The sequence below is a fragment of the Stegostoma tigrinum genome, chromosome 11 (genome assembly GCF_030684315.1).
Source record: "Stegostoma tigrinum isolate sSteTig4 chromosome 11, sSteTig4.hap1, whole genome shotgun sequence".
NCBI classification, from domain to species: Eukaryota; Metazoa; Chordata; class Chondrichthyes; order Orectolobiformes; family Stegostomatidae; genus Stegostoma; species Stegostoma tigrinum.
In genome coordinates this window covers 27,215,308-27,240,861 of record NC_081364.1, presented here as the reverse complement: position 1 = coordinate 27,240,861, position 25,554 = coordinate 27,215,308, and the positions used below count along the sequence as shown (strand labels likewise).

At 40.7% G+C, this 25,554-nt stretch overlaps 1 protein-coding gene and 1 long non-coding RNA gene across 3 annotated transcripts in view; one reads left to right on the top strand and one right to left on the bottom strand.

Moving 5' to 3' along the window:
- Positions 1–4,473: 4,473 nt before the first annotated feature.
- On the top strand, positions 4,474–15,420 carry LOC125460260 (uncharacterized). Its single transcript, XR_007249231.2, has 3 exons — positions 4,474–4,718; positions 11,736–11,867; positions 15,345–15,420. It is a non-coding gene; the product is annotated as an uncharacterized LOC125460260 (long non-coding RNA).
- A 2,488-nt stretch (positions 15,421–17,908) lies between these two features.
- Positions 17,909–25,554, bottom strand: part of fbxw12 (F-box and WD repeat domain containing 12) — a 55,029-nt gene continuing 47,383 nt past the window's right edge. Inside the window, exons 11-12 of one of the 2 annotated variants that reach the window (XR_009446492.1) lie at positions 23,384–23,586; positions 17,909–18,123 (exon numbers count right to left, since the gene is read on the bottom strand). Coding sequence is in view for 1 of the 2 variants with exons in the window: in XM_059649861.1 (XP_059505844.1) it covers positions 23,511–23,586 (76 nt within the window). In the remaining variant the exon portion in view is untranslated. Of the gene's footprint in view, positions 18,124–23,141; positions 23,587–25,554 lie in introns of those variants that run through there. The other variant, XM_059649861.1, reaches the window with a different exon arrangement.

Sequence of the window (25,554 nt, the reverse complement as noted above, 5' to 3'; positions counted from 1 at the left end):
ATCATTAAACCAGCCCAGTTTGAGGAATGGGCAGCACCAGTCGTACTGATTGTGAAGCCCCGAATGGTTGGTTTGCCTTTGTGGAAATTTTAAACAAATGGTAAACCATTTTTTTGCAGCTGGATAAGTACCCAATCCCTTGCACAGAGGATTTAAAATGCAAATTGGGCAGGGGTGCTGTGCTTCACGAAGCTAGAAATGAGCTACGTGTACTTGCAGTTGTGGTTAGATAAGGATTCCCAGCAGTGTGCTACAGTTAATACCGATTTAAAGGTTTGTTTCAAGAGATGAGACTACCATTTTGCGGTATCACCACCCTGTGCAATGTTTCAGCAGACACTGGCAAATGTTTTATAAGGTTACCTCTGGTTGCTGTTTATCTGGATGACGTGCTAAAAGCAGGGAAGACCAATAAGGAGCACTTGAAGAACTTGGACATAGTCCTTTAGATATTTTTTCCCAGATGGGCGTATGCCCTAGAATGGAAAAATGTGTTCAAGGCATCCCTATTGTCCTACTTATGCTACAGAGTCAAGACTGGGTTACACCTGTTGGAAGATAAAGTGAGTGTGATCAAAGGTGCCCGGAACCCCATGTTTCTATGGAGCTTATGGGCTGGTGAACTATAAAAGAAAATTCATACATAACGTGGCCTCCATCAACTCGTTGAAAAATGGCTTAGCCTTGGAAATGGTTGCATACCTAAGTCATAACATTCAGGAAAGTGAAGAAACGGCTATCATCCTCTAAGGTGATGGCAGACAATGATTACAAAAAAAAAATCTGGTATTGAGATAGTGGGAACTGTTGATGCTGGATAATATGAGATCACAAAGTGCAGAGTTGGATGAACACAGCAGGCCCAGTAGCATCAGAAGAGCAGGAAAGCTGTTCGGGTCTAGACCCTTCTTCAGAAATGATTGTGTGTTGTCTCTCTATACAGTAGTATTAACTGTAGGTGGCCCAGTGGAGAGATATGTCCAATTTAATACACATTCAGGACTTTGGCTAATGCAGAGTGTAAACACAATCGGACAGAGAAGGAAGGTTTGGCAGTCAGATTTGGGGTCAGGAAGTTCCACAATACCTTTACAGATGTTAATTTGTAATAGTAATTGACCACAAACCCCAGCTGGGTCTACTTAGAGGACAAGGCACTGTCACCAAGATAGCAAAGTGTGCACCTGAATGAACACAGCAGGCCAGGCAGTATCTCGGGAGGGCAAAAGCTGATGTTTCGGGCCTAGACCCTTCATCAGTGTCACCCATAGCTTCAGGCTGAATTCAGCAGTAGGTTCTAATACTAAGTGCGTATAATTATAAGTTGCAACCTTCTCCGGGAGGCTGGAGCAAATTTAGATCCACTGAGTTACGTCCTGCTGGCAGATACACCATTGGTGGTACCACCACTGTAAGAGTATGTAATGGTTTTAAATTTTCTGGACACACTTCTAGTCACAGCTGACAAGATCTGACTTCGATGCAGAAAGATCTGGTCCTGGCAAAACTGAAGCAGCTGGTGGTGATGGGGAAAGCCAGAGGGCCATTACAACCAGAATTGAAACTTTTTTTGGACCCAAAGAGACCAGGTCATTGTAGAGGATGCCATTTTATTATGAACAGCTAGAGTGATTGTCCAGAGTAAAAATCACTGCTGAACTCCACCAGCGTCATCCAGGAGTTTCCAAAATGAAGATGTTGGTGAGAAGTTATGTCTGGTGGTCAAGACTATGCAGACATGCCCAGAGTGCAAACAAGGACAATAGACAACTATGTGCATATTTTGCAATGTGTTGGTCACAGATAAATGAGTCATAATTTACTTGCAGGAAATTTTGAGTATTTCCTAAAGTAAAATGATATTTTACTTTACTCCATATCTTCTGTCGTCCAATGGTCTGATAGAAAGAGCGGTCCAAACTTTTAAGGCAGGCTTTGCTTATGTACCAAACTGTAGCAGTTACTATTTGATTATAGGATCATCCCTCATGTAACTACAGGATTAGCTCCAGCAGAGTTGCTAATTGGGATAAGACTCTTGCACCAGGGTAAATCTGATCTTCCCTGACCTGGGTGTGAGGGGCAGAGTGAAACAACATCAGAAATACTAATGGTGGACACAAAATTCTGTTAAGTGAGAGAGAGAGTTTACTTCAGGGGATGACATTTGGTGTATGAACCAAGGGAATTGCGCTGCATGGGTAAGAGGCATGGTCTATGTGAGGTAGGGTCTGGTGCTGTGTAATGTTTGGATTAGTGCAACAAGCACGTGGACCATATGAAAGTTGCAAAATTGCAAACTCACTAACAATATGGGAGCAAACCATGCCCTGTGTCTCATCTGCCTTTTCAAATGTTCTGGAATCTGTGGGTTCTCCAGTCTGTAAAGCATTGAAGATACCTCAGAATCTGAGATGGGTAATGTGCGTGTCACCATATTGACACCTTTGCCACCTGAACAGCAGAATGAATTTTGTCTGAGGCACCCGGGTGCAAGAGATGAGCTACTGTTTTTTTACACGCCACCTCTATCTAAGGCAGAGTTCGAGCAACCTGAGTGCTAATAAACTACCAATTAGCTGTTCACCCATTTAACAAATTACTGCCCAGGCAGTAACCATAACAAAAATAAGAAAGGGGAATTAAATCAAAATAGTGTTGGAGGGGGGGAAAATACACTTGAGGTCTTGCAACTCAGTCAAACTTTGAGAGTGTTGGTTGACACTGTTACTCTGTCTTCAAGGACAGTCAGGCATGGACATAACAGCAGAAGAGAGGCAGGGATGGTTTTGAATTATGAACCCTTCCATGGCCTGCTGATGTGTACTTTAGTTAGGCCCAGGAGCTAGCCCACAAGGCGATCCTCTGACTTTTCTGCCCCCTTCCATTTCCACATACCCAAAGATAAGGAGTGTGGGGCCAAAGTGCAACTAAGAGAACAATAACAGTTTCTGAAATAATTTGAAAGTGGGTGCCACTGCCCACAGCCAATATAGACTTGGGTCACAGACTCCATAGCACTCCAGAAATTTGGTTATATTTCAGTTGGCTGAGTGGCTGGTTTATGAGGCAATAACGCTGACAGTGTGTTCAATTCCTGCAGCTGAGTTTACCAAGGACACTCCTCCTCAGCCTCTCCCCTTGCATGAAGCGTGGTGACCCTCAGGTTAAACCTTTCATTTCACTCATGTTTATATCGGTAATGACAAGTTTGCATTTGTTGCTTTTCTGGCCACCATTGATTCTGTCCAAGATTTGTGATTTTCAGACTATCGCTCCCCTATTTCAATACATTTCTTAAAAAGCAAATCATGTTGTTCTGTTTACGTTCATTTTGAACTTGTGTAGAGGAACGTGAGGGAAAACGCGTCTGATAATTTCTGAAGAAGGGTCTAGGCTCGAAACGTCGGCCTTCCTGCCCCTCTGATACTACCTGGCCTGCTGTGTTCATCCAGCTCTAAAACTTGTTATCTTTGATAATTTGTTAGTCACAAGTACACGATCGGTTAACAATTTAACAGAAGAAAATGCACAACGATCATTCTTCGGCTTCCAGAATATGTTTGTAGCTGGACAGTGTTGCAAAAAAAAGTTGAAGAGCAAATAAAGCATATTCCATAGATTTAGATTTATTCTTTTTAAAAAAAACTGATCTAATTTTTAACAGTACACAATATTGTTCAATAAATCAACTGCACTTTGTTGATGCATTAAGAAAAACAATCACGAAAAGACTGAAAAAGTGTATGTTCGCACCGTAATGATAAACTGCAGGTAGAACTGAGTCAAGGAGCGTACATTAGGACGCTGCAGAGTACCAGCCGGAAGTCGTAACCTAGAGTCCGCGCCTGCGTTATGGAGTTTGATGTCACGTGGGGCTCGAGAGTGAGGCTGTGTTCTGGACTGAGAGGCCGCCGTGGAGAGGGATGGAGTAAGGTAAGTGTTGGAGTCAGTGCCGGTGTTCTCTTCAAAGCAGGGCACCTTTAAACACCCAAAGCCTCACGTTAAAAGAAAGGGATGGGGAGTGTTTCGAAGCCATTCTTAAGGGGAGATGGTCCTTTTGAGAGACAATCGGTGATTGCTGCCAGATCCGCCATGTTTTTTTGAAATTAGAGCGGAAAGTTTATTGACTCTGAGCGGCGGTCATCCGCCCGCCTTACTTCGCGTTCTCCGCCTGTGGCGTGCAGTAACTGCTCAGACTGAGGTGTTGTGGGCTGGGAGGAGAGCGCTAACAGTGTCGCTCCCTGCTCTGTGAGCGGCCAGCCCCATGCGTGCTGGCGGCCCTCTTGTAGAAACGAGCTTGACAGCGTAGGTCCCGCCCAACATTGATTCCGATTGGAGACCTCGTGGCAGTAAGTGCTGTTCTGATTGGATGTCGCTTTACATACTTTCTGATTTGTTGGATACCCCTGCTCATCACTCAGCCATGACGTTGCTTCCGCCCTTGTCTGAGGTTGAAGCGAAGACCTTGGCCTTGAGCAATGTTTAGAGCCGATTCGGGTGGTGCTGATGTGTTTAAATGAGAAAAATAAAGGACATAGTAATGCACTAAAACAAAAACCGTTTACTAACTGACCGGAAGTGTTTTGTAATTGCAAACCTGAGAAAAGTTGCTAATGCACCCCTTTTACAAGGCTATTACTGTAATGATTGAAAGACTCCGTGAGATCCGCGTATAGACGTAATTTTGAAATGCTGAACATGAATTCGTCGAACGAGTGAGTGAAGGTCATCTTACGATTTTACATTAATTCCTCCTCGTATCTGTATCCATTAAGAACGATAAATTGGACCAGACTGTGACAAACGAAAATTGAAGCTTTATGGGTAATAATGGAAGGGAACGTGATTTCCTAAAATAACCTTCTTGTTAACTCAGCTTGAAGGTGGTTTTCATAAAGAGATGTTCAATAAGACTTCGTTCAAAGGAATAAAATCATGTTTTATAATAAAGCATTCTACATTAGAATTTTGGAGTGTGTCGATTTTGGTGCATGTTTACATTGTTGTGAAGCAGTTTATTGACTCATTGCAAAAGTGCACAGCATAGATGTGGAAATCGTTTATTAGGTATTTTGTATCTGGTAAACAACTACTTAAAAATGGTAAAGTTAGCTATAATGCAGTTGATATGGTATATGTGGACTTTGAAACACATTTCATAACATGCTATATGATAGGCTTGTTAGTGAAGTTATGAAATGGGCTGAAAGGGTCAGTAACACCATATATACAAAGTTTGCTGAGTGACAAAAAAAGTAGTAACAGTGAATGGTTGTTTTCTCGGATCAGAACATACGCAGTAAGGGTATCCCAGAAGTCAGTGTAAGGACCCCTTTAACGCCCTAGACTTTGATGCGCTTGGCATAATTTCAAAGGTTATGGATGTTGTAGAACTTGGAAGTATTGTGAACTGAGGAGGATACTTTAGAACTTCAAAAGGTATAGACAGATGACATTTAGTGTAGAGAAGTATGTAGTAATTCATTTGGAACTGAAAATGAGAAGAGAGAACATAAAATGAAGGGCCCAGTTGCACAGGGATTGCAGGAGTAGAGGTACCAGTACAAATCATTTAAGTTATCAGGGTTGAGAAAACTACAAAATGATGCAGAATCATTTGCATGTTAGAGACAGAGTGCAAAAACATGTGCTCCTGAGATGCTGCTTGGCTTGCTGTGTTCATCTAGCTTCACACTTTGTTATCTTGGATTCTCCAGCATCTGCAGTTCCCACTGTCTCTGATCACAATTTGTATGGAATACTGATTTTGCCAAAACTGGAGTATTCTGTTTAGTTTGGGCATGACACTTCACTAACTCTAACCTGACCGCATGTCAGGTGCTTTTTTTTTTGGAAAAGATTTCTGCCTTTTCCCTCGCCCGTTTTGATGAAAAATGGAATCATTCATAGCATCCTGGTCAATGTTTATCCCTCAATCAACATTACAAAAGCAGACATCTGGTTATAACTACACTGCTATTGTGGAAAATTGGCAAGTCCTCTGGTTGTAAAAGATACTATAATCACGTCTTTAAATTCATGTTTTTGTCTGTTAATTGGCAGGATATGGGTGGTTTTTTAAAATCAACTTGTTCAGCCATGTTCTGACACATATCTGGGGTCTTTAAGCCAAGCCTTGTGGCCCAGAGTAGGGACACTACAAACATTACAGAAGCCTTATGATTGCTAAAGACTGTGTTATTAGCCCTTACTAATTGCACTTGACATAGTAATAAGCCGCTGCCTTGATTTGCTACAATCCGCATGGGGACAGTAGTCCCCCAGTGATCTTAAGAGTTCCAGGAATTAGGTCTAATAATATTGGAGGAATATTAAATTTTCACAGTAGTTTGAACACCTGTAGATGATGTATGAGTGAAGAGTGACAGATAAATTGAGGAATGCAGCTCAAACTGCAGCTGTTAATTCATTTTAATTAGATCTGTTGAGCGAACTGAAAAAGAAAAGCTGCAGGAAAGAATTGGTGTAGGAAAGGTGCATTCTCCTGAGACAGTGTTCATGCAAGCGCCTTATTATATTTTTAATTGTGTTCAAGTTGCTGTAAAAATAGACGTTATTGAAACAAACAAGCATATAACTTGCATAGTACCATGCCAATGACAGAGGTTTGTGAACCCATGGTGTGACGCTGAATAAGTCAATGAGAACAAAATGAACAAAAATATAACTGGAATTGATCATTTTTGTTTAGATGTATGTAAAATTAGTGTTTTTTTTAAACTTGATTCAATTTTTCCAACTTTCCAGCAATCTATTCATTATTTAGAAAGTATAAATTGTTTGACAGTTTCTCAGTGCACATTTTACTAACAAAGCCAGAAATTATATTCCGAGAAGTAAGTCTATTTAAAACATCTCACCTAGGCGTTGAGCAACAGGCTAAACCGATTAAAATGTTTGCTCAAAACACATTTTATTCAAAAAATAAAGACCTGCAGATGCTGGAAATCTGAAACAAGAACAGATTGTTGGAGAAACTCCATAGGTCTGGCAGCATCAATGGGGGTTGGGGGGGTGCGAAAGCAAAGTCAACGTTTTTGAGACCAGTTACCCATTTTCAGAACTGGCAGTAGCTGGGGAAAGGCTGATATTTGGGTGGATGGATGGTAATTAACAAGAGCTGGAGAGGGAGTCCAGAGAGTGAGACAGTTGTTAGCCAAGTAACATCGTGGTTTGTTGAAGTAGCAAGCAACCAGAAGATCAGGGTCATTTTTGCAGACGCAACATGGGTATTCTGCAAAGTGGAATGCACTGATGTGTCAAATCTGCATTACCCCAAAAACCATTTAGCCTGTTGCTCATCGCCTGTGTGAGATGCTCTTTGGAGAGGTGGTTTTGTATTTGTTGGGCCGAATGGCCTGTTTCCACACTAGAGATTCTATGATTCAACAAAATGTTATCTTCCTTTTGTGCTTCCACTGCTGTCAAGGAAAGTTCCAAAGATACTTAACCCTCAGATAAAAACGATTCAGTATACCCTCTGTTTTAAATGGCTGACGCCTAGTTCTAAAATTTTTTGATTTATTTAACCTATTTTTTCTATCAACCTGTTCAGAGTTGTTATTACAGCTCTAGAGCAGGTGGGGCTTGAACATGGGTTTTTAGGTCCGGTACAGGGACAAGACTGTAGTGCCACAAGAGGGCCCTATAGCTTTAATCAATCTATTCAGAGATGTTATGACACATCACCTGGAGCAGATGTGCAGAGGCTGTTTCCTATTTAGACCTTTCAGTATCTCAGTCTAGTGAGCCTTTTCTGAACCTTGTCTAATACTTTTACATCTTTAAGGTGAACAATAATGTGTCATAGTTGTACACCACAGAAACAGACTCTTCAGTCCAACTTGTTCATGCCGACTAAATTTCCCAAACTAAACTGATTCCACTTGCCTGCATTTGGCCCATATCCCTCTAAACCTTTCCTATCCATTTACCTGTCCAAATGTCTTTTAAATCTTGTAACTGTACCTGCATCTATCACTTCCTCTGGCAGTTCATTCCATTTATGAACCACTGTATGAAAAAGTTGTCCTCAGTTCCCTTTTTAGATCTTTCTATTCTCACATTAAAAATTTGCCCCCTAGTTTTGAACTCCCCAACCCTACGGAAAAGACCTTTGCTATTTACCTTATCCACGCCCCCTCATGATTTTATAAACCCCTGTAAGGTCAGCCCTCAACCTCCAACGTCCAGTGGAAAAAGTCCCAAGCTGTCTTTATAACTAAAACCCTTCAATCCCAGCAACTTCGAGGCTAATCTTTTCTGAAACGTCTCCAATTTAATAATATCAATTCTATAGCAGGTTGACCAGAACTGTAGACAGTACTCCAACAGTGGTTTCATCAAAGTCTTGTATGACTTCAACAGACGTCCAAAATCCTATAATCGGTGGTCTGAGCATCAAATGCAAACGTGCTGATTGCCTTAACCCCCCTGTCTGCCTGTGATACAACTTTCAAAGAATTACGTGCCTGAACCCTAAGGTCTCTTTGTTCAACAACAATACCTGGGGCTGTACTGTGTAAGACCTGCCTTTGTTTTACCAAACAAAACCTATTCCTTCTACACCATTCAGTCTTGGGTGAATTGGTTCCCCGTGTACCAGAACGAAATGTGAGTAGAAATGAAACTGGGCAATCTTTTTGTTACCTGGCCTGGTACTCCTGGATACATTTTCTACACCTTGTGTAACAGAAGCATAATCTCCTTGCTTTAGTATTCTGTTAGTTTCCTAATTACTTGCTGCGCTTGCTTACTAACCCTTCGTGTTTCATGCATTAGAACATCAAGATCCCTTTGCATCTCGGAGTTCTAAAATCTCTCATCAGTGAGATTTTTAAAAAATTTCTTCTGCCAAAATGGAAAATTACACATTTTTCTACATTATTTTCTATTTGCCACATCTTTGCTCACTCATTTTCATGTCCTCTGCACAATTTACTTTCCTATCTACGTTAATGTCATCAACCAATTTGGCAACCATACATCCTGTCCCTTCATCTTAGACGTTATCCAACATTATAAAAAGTTATGGTCCCAGCACCAACCCCTTTGGCACGCCACTTTCAAGTTACCAACTTTTAAAATAAAAAAAAACTTATGCCTGCTTCCTGTAGGCAAGCCCCTTTTCCTTCTGTGTCTTTATGTTATTCCCAATGATGAGCTCCTTTATGCAATAACCTTCGATGTGGCAATTCATCAAATGCCTTCTGAAAATCTTAAGTATGGAACATCCTCCCATTCCCTTTTATCCACAGTACATCTTAGCTCTGAAAAGAATGCCAGTAGATTTGCCAAGCATGATTTTCTTCTCACAAAACCATTTTGCTTACCTTGAATTTATCCAAGTTATCCACTTCTTCACTAGTCTCGTCTCACATTTATGACAAGTTAAGCTAACTGGCCTGTAGTTTACTGCTTTCTGTCTCCCTCCTTCCTCGAGTGAAACAGTCACTACCTTTCAATTTCATGGGAATTTCCCTAACTTGACAGAAGTTTGGAAAATTAAGAACACATCAACTACCTTACTATTCATTTTTTTTATGACTCTAGAATGAAGTCCACCACAACTTAGGCACTTGTAAGCCCACAGTTCCAATACTTGACTCAGTATCATTTCTCTGGTGATTGTTATTTTTCTGATTTCCTCCCCTCCTCCTACATCCTGATTTATTGCTACTTTTGGGAGGTCACTTGTGTTCTTTGTTGAAAACCAATGCAAACTATCTGTTAGTTCACCAACCATTTTTTTGTTTCCCTTTTGTAAATTTTCCAGCTTCACTTTCTATAAGGCCAGTGCTAACTTTGACTCTTTAATTACCTAAACTCTCACCAGTGCTGAGTTTTCTGGCTAGCTTTCTGAGGTACTCTCATTTTTTCCTGCCTGATTGATTTTTTTTAAAGTCCTATTTTGCTTTTTTTTTAAATGTAGAGTTCAGATGGTCTCATCTGCCAACTGTCTTTACACTGTTGAACGTTTTTCTTTTAGTTCAGTATAATGTTTAACATTTCTAGTTACCCAAGAGTGCTGTGTCTTTCCCTTGGAATTTTCCTTACAGGTTAGAATGTTGTGTATTCTGAAATCTCCCTTTAAATGTCTGCCACTGGATCTCTGTTGACTTATCCTCTTAATCTAATTTGCCAATTCTTTTTAGCTTTCACTCACTATTCTCTTTGCTTCAATGCCGTAGTCATTTTCCTTATTAAAGTTTTAAAAAATAGGTTTAGATCTACTCCATTCTTAAAGTCAATGTAAAATTCAATTGTATTATGGCTCCTGCACCTTCACTTTGAGAACTAATCCAATCTTATTGCACAATACCAGGTCTAATATAACCTGCTGTCAGGTTGGCACAAGAATGTACAGTTTTAAGAAACTGTCCCAGAATGTTTCTGAGAATCCTCTTCTAGGCTACCTTTGCGTATTGACTGTTCTAGTCGATATGTTTATTGAAAGGTCCCATGATTATTCTTGTGCCTTTCTTAGAAGCTTTCTTCCATTATTCTGCACCATGCCGTATAGTTGCTGCTAGAGTATTTATACACCATCCGGACAAGTGACTTCTTGCCTTTATCATTTCTTGTTTCTACCCCAACTATTTCCATATCTTAGTTTCCAGAATGTGGGTCAACTCTCTGTATTTTGTTACATCAGCTTAGAGTCATCGAGCTGTACAGCATGGAAACAGACAGTTTGGTCCAACTTGCACATGCCAGACAGATATTCTAAATTAATCTGGTCCCATTTACCAGCATTTGGCCCATATACCCCTCAATCCTTCCTATTCATGTACCTCTACAGATGCCTTTTAAACATTGTAATTGTGCCATCCTCCTCCAATTCCAATGGCACCTAATTCCATACACGCGCCACTCTTTGCATGAAAAAGTCACCCCCTAGATTCCTTTTAAATCATTTTTCCCTCACCTTAAACCTGTGCCCTCTAGTTTTGTACTGCCCTAGCCTGGGGAAAAGACCTTGACGATTCACCCTATCTATGCCTCTCATGATTTTATAAACTATAAGGTTAGCCCCAGCCCTTCATGCTCCAGGGAAAGTAGATCCAGTTATTTGGCCTCTCCCTACAGCTCAAACCTTCCAACATCCTTGTAAATCACTTCTGAACAATTTGACAACATCCTTGCTAAAGCAGGGAGACCAGCATTGAATGCAGTATTCCAGTAGTGGCCTCACTAATGTCCTGTACAGCTGCAACAAGACGTCCCAACTCTTATTGGTCAATGCATTGGCCAATAAAGGCAAGCATACCGAACCCCACCTTCACTATCCTGTGTACCTGAGACTGTACTTCATGGAACTATGAACCTGCACTTCAAGGTCCCTTTGTTCAGCAACACAGACACGGACCTTACCATTAAATATCCCCTGATTTGCCTTTCCAAAATGCAGCACCTCATATTGGTCCATTTGATCAAGGTCCCATGCACTGTAAAATAATCGTTGCTGTCCACTACACCACCAGCTAGCGGAGCCACCTCTCTCCTTTTTCCAAGCCTATTGCCATTCCAAAGTAACGTGTATGTTTCAGGGGTCAGGTCCCAATCCCTGTCATCTTGTAGCCTTGTCACTGTAATACCTACCAGTACATACATACATACTCATTTCGTTTTATGAAAATATTTTACTGGCATTGTTGCTGCAGGGTTAGATCGCTGCTTCCATTACTAAAATGTTGGATTTTGCTTTCCAGATTCTGAAGGTGTGAAGTGGTGACACTTTTTTGTACTGTAGAATTAATTTCTATGGCTTTTGCATCAAAGTACAAACTAAACAGTTCAGAAAACAAAGATAGAAGAATGAAGCATACTCATTTATGGAAACGGTGAAGTATAAAAAATCTGTTTGATGCATATTTTAATGCATAAAAGAAAGTCCAATGTTTGTGGATTCCTGTGTGGCTATTTTATGTGGGCATTAATCAATTTGAAGTTAACAACTAATGGGTATGTACTATAAGGATATTAAGATTTTGTACATAATCTTTGTTAATTAAATTTCTGCCCTTTAATTGTGCAGTTCTTTTTGGAAAAATGATTGTTGCTGTTTTTTCATCGCTTGGCCATCACCTGCACGTGGCAAATTTATTTATAGTTTTCTCACCGTGGTAGTCCTTAAAAAAAAAACTGATAAGATCAACATTGCTGTTTGGTGTAAAGTGAAGTGAATTTATAGATTATGATACATAATCCAAATAGATTTGGAGGCAGACAGAATGGGCTTGAATAGGGAAATTAGTTCCCACTCATTTTTACATTTTTGGAATATCTGACACAAAGCACAAATAAATTGCCTTGTAAAACTGATTGCAGCTACTTTTAATAGAAATATCCAGAGTTGGATTCAGGCAACTTTTGCCCTCGTAATTATACTTTAAAATGATTTCACAAAAACGCCGAAAATAACAACGGAAGATGTTCTGTTTTATAGTTAACTTTGCTATAAGCAAAACTTAGCAGAAGATGCAAGAAAACATTTAATTCCCGGTGTGCATTTGCATTTTACTAAACACTATTATTTTTCAAAATGAATTATTATCTTCCAATACATACTTATGTGTTCATTTGGAAGTATAATCTAAATTAATGCAAAAAGTATTAGCTTTTTGGAAATGGCATGGATGCTATATGCAGCATGTTCATATAGTCATTGGCACGTTAACAATGTGAGGCTATATTAATAGAAGATGAAGGTGTTTCATAAGCAACCAGCTCTGTCTTTGCATGAGTTCTAAGCTACACTCCAAAATTTAATAGTAGCAAAGTAATACTGCTGTGTAAAGACTGTACTTTTATTTTTCTGTATTTTTGACTGTGGATTGAAAAGGGAAAAGAATTGTGTTTTTAAAAAGAAAGCGAAAAGTTTTGAAGGATTACTGCACTTGTTAAAAGCAGGTAACTTGTAAGTATTGTTTACACAGCTGAACATTCAAGCAATAATGGCAGCCTAGTTTGCAGACTAGCTGGGTCAAAAGCCACGTAGGAATGGAGTTTTGGCTGATTACAACTAACTGATAGGTGTGTGGACCAGCGACATAACAGAAGAGTATATGAACAAGGATCATGAGTGGGCAATTCGGCCCTTGAGCCTGCTCTGTCATTCCATAAGATCGTGGCTGATCTCATCTTGGCCTCAAATCCTTTTTGCTGTCTGCTGTCCATGACCCTTTAACCCATTACTAATTAAAAATCTGCTTATGTACTCCTTAAATTAGTTCAGTGTTCCACCGCTACTGCCCTGTATGGAGTAGTGAATTCCACAGATTTGCAATCTTTTGAGAGAAGTAGTTCCTCCTTGTCACCTTTTTTAAATCTGCTACCCCATTCTAAAACTATGACCTGTTGTTCTTAATTGTCTGACAAGAAGAAACATCTGCACTGCGTCTGCTTCATCAGTCCCCATTAATATCTTGTATTCCTCAATTAGATCTTCCATCATTCTTTCAAATTGTGGAGAGCATCGTCCTAAACACTGCTTGATCTGTCTTATTTAGACAGACCCCATATCTGTGGAATAGATCTAGTGAATGTCATCTGAACTGCCTGAACATTCCTCCTCAAGGGGACCAAACCCCTTTATGCAGTACTTCAGATGTGGTATTGCTAATATCTTGTACAGTTGCTGCATCACAGCCCTACTTTTATATTCTATTCCTTCAGCAACATGCCAGAATTCCATTTCCCTTATTACTATCTGTATTTGCAAATTAATTTTCTGTGATTCATGTGCAAGGACACTTAGATCCCTCTGTACCAAAATGCACTAAAGTTTCCCTCCATTCAGATAATAAACTGCCTTTCTATTCTTCACACCAAAATGCATAATGTTTACACTTATCAACATGAAATTACATCTGCTAACTTTTGAACCATTTACTGAGAGCTAAGGCCTCCAGATGGGCTTCCAGGTGGCTGAATAGCATGGGGTGTGAATGTTCTGCCAGCAACCATCTGGAGGAGAATATGCTGTTTTTCGTCTGCAGTAAAAAGGATCACAAGTCCGAAGATAGCCAGTCCTCTCCACCCCCCACCCACCCACTCACCCACCCACCAAAAGCCACCACCACCACCCCTCTGTGGTTGATGTAAGCTCTGGCTCTTAACTAGTAAGCTAGAGAGTTCGTAAGTATGCAGCAGCCACCCAATTTCACCTAAAAGCATGTGAAAGTAACTGGAGAAGGAGTATCAAGGAGCAGCAGCATGTCCTGGCAAGCCAAAAGATTCACCTCTATAAACCCTGTGAACAGGCACTGTTGAACTGCTTCCCTCCATTTTCCCTCTATTTATCAAGCCCAAGTTTGTTTCTATCTGTGTCTGTCTGCGTGTGTGTGAGAGAGAAAGTTTTTATATCGTTTGAGAGTTACATGTCAATGAATCATAATTGTTTGTGTTTGTAGCTAGAATCTGTTTATTTATATTAAATAATCATTCTTGTTAAGTATAGAAACCTGATCTGTTCTTTCTATCACCCCAGGTCTAAAAGACAAATAAAAAGGGTAAATTTGCATACTACTTAAAAACTTCAACTTCAGTGATGATTGTGGAATTAATGAGGATTGATTTCCAGCTTGCTATCCCAGTGAGGTTGTTAATTGCTAGATTTAAGTCTTAGCTTCTTGGGAGATCTGAACAGCTAGTATTTATAGGTAAACGCACAATAATATTCCATTAAATATAAATATTTAACCTTGTACAGTTGCTAATTAGGATAATTACAGATGAAAGAACACCTTTATCCATCCATCTGTCCAAAAAGATCTGTAAGTATCCATTCTGCCCCACGTTGTAATGAGCAATAGCTTTTTAAACAAATCTAGCGTTTTCCCCTCCAGAACTATTTGGAAATCAGTTGTATGCTTTGTTCACTTCTGTGTAAAGCAATTTAAATGCTATTGAAAGTGAATTTTTGTTCTGTTCCCTGAGCAATCTTAAATATTTCTGTATGATTACACCAGATCACTGAGCTGATGAGCAAAGCTTTTCTTCTTGATAACTTAGTCTTTGATAGGATGGAATAGGTTTTTGGTTGTATTCTGCATTGTCTTCAGCATGAGTTGACAAACAAAAATAAATGCAATATTCAAAGCATAGTTTGATCAGAGCCGCATAATGTTGATATGAGTTAAGGCATTTTTATAGTTTGACTTCTGCTTCACTGTTATATCATTGTTATTTATTTGGAAAGTCTTTCTATTCCATGCACTTTGTAAGGTGTTTTAAGGGAATTAAGTGTTTGTTTGCCTTGAATTGTCTGAAAGGAATGTTTTCATAGAACTTTTGTCTGTTTTGTTTCACTTCTGCAGGTGGCCTGACAGACCATGAAAGCTGTAGAACGCTGTATAACTAGCTGAACGTAAATTTCATCTTTATCAAGATTGTGAGTAGAGCTGATCTAAGAAATTATCTTCAACTCTTGTGTGGTAACTGGAATTTTGAAGGCTAATCATGGGATTACTGTTATCACTTTTGTGTGTTGGTTTCAAACGTATTTGTGTTTATCTTTAAATCTGGCTAATCATAGAATCCATACAGTGTAAAAACAGGCCCTTTGGCCCAACAAGTCCACACCGAACATCAGAGCATCCCACCCAGACCCATACCCCGATAACCCACCTAGTGTACGCCTCCCTGAATACTACGGGCAATTTAGCATGGTCAATCCACTTAAGCTGCCCATCATTGGACTGTGGGAGGAAACCTGAGCACCTGGAGGGAACCCTGCAGACACGGGGAGAATGAGCAAACACCACACAGACACTCGTCCAAGGCTGGAGTCGAACCCAGGTGCTGTGAGGCAGCAATGCTGATGCATCTTCTTTTGTTAACTTTGCACGACTATCTCATTGTGCATTTATATGGTGTCTTTCACAACCTTCGGACGTCCTATAGCACTTTATGGCCCGTTAAATACTTCTGAAATATTTCCACTGTTCTAATATGGCAGCCAACTTTCGCACAGAGAGCAATATAATAAACGATGTAATGTTGATTTTGAAGTGGGACGCCAGAGGTAACTTGCCTGCTGTTTTTGCAAATCATGCAATGGGATAATTTCTTGAGTGTTGTAACATCTCATTTAAAAGACAGCACTTCCAACAATGCATCACTCCTACAGTGCTGTGCTGGAGTGTCACTTTGTTATTGTGCTCCAACCTTAGGATCACATTTTAACTGATAGCCATCTGACTAGGAGCAGCAATTGCTGTCAACTGAACCTTAGTTAATATTTCATTTATCCTTAATGGGCTATGGCCTATGTTATGCTGTAATGCTGCTTTCAAAGCATTAATTACTGGGATTATTTTTGAAGAGCTTGAACTGTGCGATTTTACGTCCTGTCTTTTAAATTGTAGCTGAACAGAATTGAAGAAATCATGTTAATGGCTTCATGGGCAAGTAGGTTTGTTTTGCAGTAGAACCTTTGTTATCCAGTATAGCCAAACGAGCTTTCTGGTGGTTAATGGAAGATGAGTGCAAACATTTTGATTTTACGCTTCTAGGCTGGAAATGAAGTAGAATAGAATTAACGCATGAGTTTGATATTGCCTTTAATTAAGATTTTATTCATATCCCTGCTGTCGATTGTGAGAGTACCTTTGGACATTTTGCTCTGGTAAATACACTGCAAACTGCAGACAGTTTTATGTGGAAAATATAATGTTGCTTTTGGTACAAGACAGTATGTGCTGGCATTAATAGCAAATTAAAAGTTGTTAACAAACACTTATTTAAAAAAAGCAAACCACTAATTTTGAGGGTCAGTAACTTGAGACTTTGATTTTTATTTTCTATCTTCACGGATGCTGCCTGGCCTGCTGAGTATTTCCAACATTTTATTTTTTATTAATGTAAAATAGCTATTGCTACACTGCCTGAAATCTTACCAGGTTCCTCCTCAAGTGCAACAAATATTAGCAAAAGATTTATCGTCTGAAAAGAGGCATATTATTGATGCATCCAGAAGAAACAGAATCCTAGCTCTTCACAGGATGTTGAGCCATGACTGCTGAATGGCATTTGGCAACTGTGCGAGGCAGGATTGTTGGACCAGATGATCTTTACTAGTCCAGTGTTTTTGCAGGTTTGCGTGATGAGAGAGAAAAATATCCACACTAGAAGGACTAGAAATCCATCCTGACCTCTGCACTGTCATGAGTGGAATTGTATTACATAATTTCTGTCTGACTCATTAACTTATCTTGCTTTACTACACTGTTAACTTTCCATTGTCTTAATGCCTTGCATTACACTATGGCACTGTGAGATTCCAATACTGTCATTTCTAAACTTTAAGATTTTTATGTTTAAATCCAAATTTTTGAGTAAAAAGACTATTTAGCTTTTCTCTTTTGTGCACTGCTTTCCAACATTATATCCCCCTGCCTCATTCTGTTCTCTAATCTTGCTCTGGCTTGGTTTCACTGATGCATAAACATTGTTTGGTATAAAACTAGTTGATTACATTGCACTTTTGTCTGTCTTTTAGCTTAAAAAATGCGACGAGAGAAAAATATTGATCGAAGTTCCTATTCATGAACAGCGAGTTTTGAGAAGATTTGTAGCTCAGGTTGAGTTTCTGGATGTGAGTTTGCTCGCTGAGCTGGAAGGTTAGTTTTCAGACGTTTCGTCACCATTCTAGGTAACGTCATCAGTGAGCCTCTGGTGAAGCGTGGGTGTTATGTCCCGCTTTCTATTTACCTGTGTAGGGTTCCTTGGGTTGGTGATGTAATTTCCTGTGTTGGTGATGTCATGTCCTGTTCTTTTTCTCAGAGGATGGTAGATGGGCTCCAAATCAATGTGTTTGTTGATGGAGTTCCGGTTGGAATGCCATGCCTCTAGGAATTCTCATGCGTGTCTCTGTTTGGCTTGACCTAGGATGGATGTGTTGTCCCAATCAAAGTGATGTCCTTCCTCATCTGTATGTAAGGATACGAGTGATAGTGGGTCATATCTTTTTGTGGCTAGTTGATGTTCATGTTTCCTGGTGGCTAGCTTTCTGCCAGTTTGTCCAATGTAGTGTTTGTCACAGTTCTTGCAAGGTATTTTGTAGATGACGTTCGTTTCGCTTGTTGTCTGTGTTAACTATTCATGAACAGGTTGGACAATATTGTGACAATAAGAGATCTCTTTTATTGAATGTAATTTTAATGTCATAATAGGTTATAATTCAAAGTGTCTACAACCACACATCCTCACCTTTGTCCCCCTACAACCACACATCAACGAATACCAGTCACGGTCGGACACAGAGCAGTTTTTCCGCCGTCTTCGCCTGCATGCCTACTTCTTCAACCGGGAACCCAACCCTCCTTCCACTGACCCCTTCACCCGCTTCCAACACAAGTCCTCCTGGACACCACCCCCAGGCCTCCTACCCTCCCTCGACCTCTTCATCTCCAACTGCCGTCGAGACATTAACCGCCTCAACCTCTCCACCCCTCTCACCCACTCCAACCTCTCCCCCGCAGAACGGGCAGCCCTCCGCTCCCTCCGCTCCAACCCCAACCTCACCATCAAACCCGCAGACAAGGGTGGCGCAGTGGTAGTATGGCGTACTGACCTCTACATCGCCGAGGCCAGACGCCAACTCTCCGACACCACCTCCTACCGCCTCCTCGATCATGACCCCACACCCGAGCACCAAACCATCATCTCCAACACCATTCATGACCTCATCACCTCAGGGGACCTCCCACCCACAGCCTCCAACCTCATTGTTCCCCAACCCCGCACGGCCCGTTTCTATCTCCTTCCCAAAATCCACAAACCTGCCTGCCCTGGTCGACCCATCGTCTCAGCCTGCTCCTGCCCCACCGAACTCATCTCCACCTATCTGGACTCCATTTTCTCCCCTTTGGTCCAGGAACTCCCCACCTATGTCCGTGACACCACCCACGCCCTCCACCTCCTCCAGGACTTCCAATTCCCTGGCCCCCAACACCTCATATTCACCATGGACGTCCAGTCCCTGTACACCTGCATTCCGCATGGAGATGGCCTCAAGGCCCTCCGCTTCTTCCTGTCCCGCAGGCCCGACCAGGCCCCCTCCACCGACACTCTCATCCGCCTAGCGGAACTCGTCCTCACACTCAACAACTTCTCTTTTGACTCCTCCCACTTCCTACAGACTAAGGGGGTGGCCATGGGCACCCGCATGGGCCCCAGCTATGCCTGCCTCTTTGTAGGTTACGTGGAACAGTCCATCTTCCGCACCTACACAGGCCCCAAACCCCACCTCTTCCTCCGGTACATTGATGACTGTATCGGCGCCGCCTCTTGCTCCCCAGAGGAGCTCGAACAGTTCATCCACTTCACCAACACCTTCCACCCCAACCTTCAGTTCACCTGGGCCATCTCCAGCACATCCCTCACCTTCCTGGACCTCTCAGTCTCCATCTCAGGCAACCAGCTTGTAACTGATGTCCATTTCAAGCCCACCGACTCCCACAGCTACCTAGAATACACCTCCTCCCACCCACCCTCCTGCAAAAATTCCATCCCCTATTCCCAATTCCTCCGCTTCCGCCGCATCTGCTCCCACGATAAGACATTCCACTCCCGCACATCCCAGATGTCCAAGTTCTTTAAGGACCGCAACTTCCCCCCCACGGTGATTGAGAACGCCCTTGACCGCGTCTCCCGCATTTCCCGCGACACATCCCTCACACCCCGCCCCCGCCACAACCGCCCCAAGACGATCCCCCTCGTTCTCACACACCACCCTACCAACCTCCGGATACAACGCATTATCCTCCGACACTTCCGCCATTTACAATCCGACCCCACCACCCAAGACATTTTTCCATCCCCACCCCTGTCTGCTTTCCGGAGAGACCACTCTCTCCGTGACTCCCTTGTTCGCTCCACACTGCCCTCCAACCCCACCACACCCGGCACCTTCCCCTGCAACCGCAGGAAATGCTACACTTGTCCCCACACCTCCTCCCTCACCCCCATCCCAGGCCCCAAGATGACATTCCACATTAAGCAGAGGTTCACCTGCACATCTGCCAATGTGGTATACTGCATCCACTGTACCCGGTGCGGCTTTCTCTACATTGGGGAAACCAAGCGGAGGCTTGGGGACCGCTTTGCAGAACACCTCCGCTCAGTTCGCAACAAACAACTGCACCTCCCAGTCGCAAACCATTTCCACTCCCCCTCCCATTCTCTTGATGACATGTCCATCATGGGCCTCCTGCAGTGCCACAATGATGCCACCCGAAGGTTGCAGGAACAGCAACTCATATTCCGCCTGGGAACCCTGCAGCCATATGGTATCAATGTGGACTTCACCAGTTTCAAAATCTCCCCTTCCCCCACTGCATCCCTAAACCAGCCCAGTTCATCCCCTCCCCCCACTGCACCACACAACCAGCCCAGCTCTTCCCCCCCACCCACTGCATCCCAAAACCAGTCCAACCTGTCTCTGCCTCCCTAACCGGTTCTTCCTCTCACCCATCCCTTCCTCCCACCCCAAGCCGCACCCCCAGCTACCTACTAACCTCATCCCACCTCCTTGACCTGTCCGTCTTCCCTGGACTGACCTATCCCCTCCCTACCTCCCCACCCACACCTTCTCCACCTATCTTCTTTACTCTCCATCTTCGGTCCGCCTCCCCCTCTCTCCCTATTTATTCCAGTTCCCTCCCCCCATCCCCCTCTCTGATGAAGGGTCTAGGCCCGAAACGTCAGCTTTTGTGCGCCTGAGATGCTGCTTGGCCTGCTGTGTTCATCCAGCCTCACATTTTATTACCTCTAATCTAGTAGGTTCTTGTCTTTTGCTCCACTGGGAAATGAAAAACCTTTCCTGACCATTTAAAGACCTGTATTCTTGTCTGCAAGCGAGCAGAAGAGATATAACATTTACATATTCCTGCAAAATTGTCCATTTTTGTCTGTACACATTCAGGTTTGCAGATCTGATTGAACTTGAATGCTTAAAAAATACTTGCTCAGGAAAGAGTAGGGATAGCACGTAAACAGTGTGACTATCACATGAGGAGTAAAATTGCAGACTTGAAGAAGGAGCTGCCATAAAGTACCTCTTTAACTGTTACTCTTCTATTGCTGTCACTTCAAATTATTCACGCAGCTTTACCTCCTTGTGCTTTCCATGTGTGATCATAACTGTTTTTACACAAATAAAAGCTACAGCATTCTATTGAAATGTTACAACGTGAATGTCTTGAGGCCTTTCATCCAGTATAATGTTCCGAATGCAACCTAACTACATGATGCTTCCTACCTTTTTTGACAAAAAGGTTTAATAGTATTTATGCCTGATGCAGAACCATGCTGCTGAACACGGTAATGGATAGAAGGCTGCAGTCTGGATATCAGTTTTCTACCCTGAACCTCTTGTTGTTAACACACTGAGCCAGGAACAAAACTTTGTAAAATTGTCAGATCGCAACCTGAATATCTCCAGCCTACTTTAAGATTCAAAATGGTGATATTTATGGTTGTAGACAGCTAGCAGGAGAATGGAATTAATCTAGGTAGCCAAATGGAAGAAACATTGACTTTGAGAGCCATTATCCTGAATTTGTACTTCACCACTTGACATGATCACTGCAGATGCTGAAGTTACTTAATGGCGATCAATAGTATAAAATCGTGTTTGAACTGACTGTTAGTGAATAAAGGTTTCAATTAGATTACAGTTATGTTAACAGTAAATGGTTTTTGTTTTTAATAAGTAGAATGAACTGTTCTGTAATGTTAACCATTTGAGGCTGAGTAGACTGAATAATTTTCTTCTTTGGGATTGCCCAGTATCTTGTAAGTTTCCTCATATGGATAGTCAAAAATTATTTCACATTCTGTAAGACTTTGTTCTGAGTTAGTTTTATATAGAGAGAGAATGTAAAATCCCATTCAGTAAGGTTGATGACTCATGTTTGAACAACAAAACTGCATTTTAGCACCTGATTGCTGTATACTGAATGATAACATACTAACTTAGTGCTTCGAGGCCAGCAATTACATGGTTAATGCAACATTTTGAAGAAAAAAAATTCCACACTTGAGACCTTATTGAGAATGAAAGTTTTTTTTTTCAAGCCAGAATTAGACACAGTTGAGAAGGGCAGCCAATCCCTTCACTTTCAGGAATAAGATCTGCGCAAATCGGCATAGAGAGAGGGTGGGAATACTGATTTAAGTCATGCAGTATGTTTGAATTCCCATGACATTACACTCGCCAAATGAAATGAAAATGCTCAGCTCAGATTTCTATCAACATTTTAATGTATTTTTATACTTGTTTTGCAAAAGTTTCTGAAACTGGAATAAAATATCAAATTGATGTTATTTTCAGAACACCAGTTGAATCTCATGATTTGGAAAGGGAAGTGTTCAGAATTTAATATTTCCATATTAATTCATAACATGCTGAGAAGCAGGGGAAATTGATGCAGATATGCATGGATATCCTTATTAAATTTAAATCTTTTAACAAATTTTCAAAAGATTTCAAAAGTTTATCTATTTGAACTCATCCAGAACTGCTGCCCATATCCTAACCTGCACCAAGTCCTGACCATGCATTACCCTTGTGACTCGTTGACATCCAACCCAGCACAGGTCGATGTAAAAAATTTGCACACTTGTTTTTCCAATCTGTTTTTGTGCTTTATCCCTTCCCATCTCTATTTAACCTATGCTAATGTGCTTCTGCAGTTTTTGGCCTTTTGTGCACCCACTATTTTCATTGCCCCACTATTGGTGGCAGTGCTTTCAGTAACTGAATCTTGTACTATGAAATTTCCACACGAAGTTTCTCTGCCTCACAGTGTCTCTTCAGTGCTGTTGTTTAAACATCTCTATTTAGCCAGGAATTTGGTCCCAGTCCTATTGTTTGCATTGTGGCTCAGTGTCTTGGGATGTTTCGTTTTATTAAAGGCAGGTTTATAAGTGCAAGCTTTTGTATATTATATGATTTCAGTATGTTTGAAAGTTAGTGTGTTTTGAATTAGATGTGTTTTAGTTTTTTTGATTAAAATGCACCATTATTTTCATTGAAACCTTGAAATTTGATTGATAGAAATGTTCCCTTATGAGTGGGGTACTCTGCTTTGTGTTTGAGGGTGTTGGTTTACATTAAGTTGGTGCGGAAATGTAGCAAGATTAACTACAGCTGCTGATTTATGTTTGAAAGCTTAAATGTTGCTGAGTATATGATTACCAGATAAGTGAAATCCTGCTTCTCTGTTGAGAATCCACTTGATTGGAAAACATCAAAAATCTGCTTTGCATCAATCTGCATCCCTTGTGTTGCATTTTGCAGTGCTAATGTATGGCTTCCTTAAAAGCTCAAGAAGAATAAGTAAATAATTACCAGCTGATTAAAATCTTAAAGCTTTTTAAAAGAAGTAAATTAACCATGATGTTTTTCTTCATATTTCTGAGGATGTCCTTGAAAGTTTCAGTTTTGAAGATATTTATGTAGAATTTTCCCCATTAAATTAAAATAATTTGGTGAGGAGGTAGCCACTGTATTTTAAAAAGCCAATGAATTCTTGCTTGTTTTCAGTAATCTGCCTGTTGGAACAAAATAAAAAGTTAGAAGCTTTAAACAGGAAATCAGCATTTTATCTCCTTTTTTAAGTGGTTCAGAGAGACGGTGAGATGCTGTACTGATAAAATCTTACATTTGACCATAGATTAAATGCTGTAAGTTTGTACTTTTTCTGGCAGGCATCTAACATTTACATGTCCTTTTTTGAATCTGCGTCTGTGCTGGCTGTCCAAAGATTTGGCATTTTGGCTTCAGCCCAGAATTCTTTGAAGTGCAAAGAAGCCTAAAAGTAACCATGATATAACTTGTAATAAGGATCAATACCCAAGTCCTAACTGAAAAAAAATCTGTGACTCTATTCAAGCCAACAAGTAAGATGGCATACATTATTAATTTTTTAAAAGATGTGCTTTGTTGCTAGAGTACATGTGGAATTCATAATGCTGCCAATCTCCATGTTACGTGACCAAATAATACGATGGTTTATTTCTTTAATCTCGTGCTATTAAACTGGGGATTCACACTGTTAACAGCAGTGAACTGCATAAATAGGATTCTAATTTTTTGTTTGGCCTTTGTGTCTTAAACCTCAGGTTTCTTCTTGCACAATACAGAAAATAATGACTACTTAAATGTAGTCCAACTTTAGAATTTTTAAGTCTAACTTTTTGTAGCTCAGTGTTATAACTGATCCATTTCCTGTGCATTGGTTTATGAAATAAATAAATTTGATTTTATATTTCCTCACTTCAAAGTGTGACATATACAAAGAAAGTGAAATCTCATTGATCTCACTTGTTCAGTAATTATAGTAAACTGATAAATTAATGTTTTCCTACATAATCATTGTGATATTCTGGCTAAAAATGTTGTTTACACTTCATTATGTTCGATCATGATTTAAGCATCAATTGTCGATTTTTTTTTAGTACTCAATTGGGGGAGAAAAACTTATCAGTTATTATTGTGTAAACTGTTAAAATTAAAATTATGGTGTCCTTAGTGACGGATGTCTCATTGTAGTTGCGGCAAGTGCACGGTTACAGACAAAAATACTGCTGCATGGTTTGTCCTGTAACTGACGTAGAAGGAGGCAGTGAAGTGGGCATGCATCAGCATGCTCTCCGAAGCAAGCAATGCTTTGGTTACCTTGGATTTGTTTCCCTGTGCGGCTGATCTTTATCACCAAAGCACTATAACGGCAAGTGAAATAATTTTCTTTGTAAAACAAAATATAGTGGTTTACCCACTTGATTTTCTTTTTTCATCTTGAATTCATGTAAAATGCTAATATGAGGAAGGCCTGTGCCAGTTCCTTGCAAAGGTTCATGTTTTTGTATTGCTGCCAGTATATTCCTAATATGTATCTATTTGGGTGCTGCTTGTACCAAGTACTTACTCCCATCTGTGCTCAATACTAAAACAAATTCTTTGGCGAAGGTTACAGACAGAGGGGTGCACGGGGTGCTTATGAGAGCAAGTCTGGGATTTATGCCAAACTGTGACCAAACATTAAATAGACGATTAAATAAAATTCATTGTTCGTTTGTCAGCATGGGAGAATATATCGGTATAATAAGGCATAGAAGATTTGTTGATGTATACGTGCGTTTTATTTGTAATTTTGGAATTGAGAGCATCCACATTGGATTGTGGAATGACATCCGCCCTTTTGAATATTAATGTAAATGAATACGAGGCTAGTTTGTAAGGGCGTTAGCATGCATCAGAAGTGCTGCTTGTCTGTCTGTTCATCAAGGCATGTTTTCTTTTAAAAAGAATTTTGTTTTGTCTGCAAAGCTCATATAAATCATTTCTGTTTAAATTTTCAGTGGTTGTCAATGAATCTGATGTAGCCAAATTAAAACAGAAGACTTTTCTTAACGCTTTTAGCATCTAATTTTTTCTCCCATTTTTACAGTCAGTGTTTCACAAAAGAAGCTTGCGGTCTCACTTTTTTTTGTTCTACAGAGTGAATGATACCAAGGAGA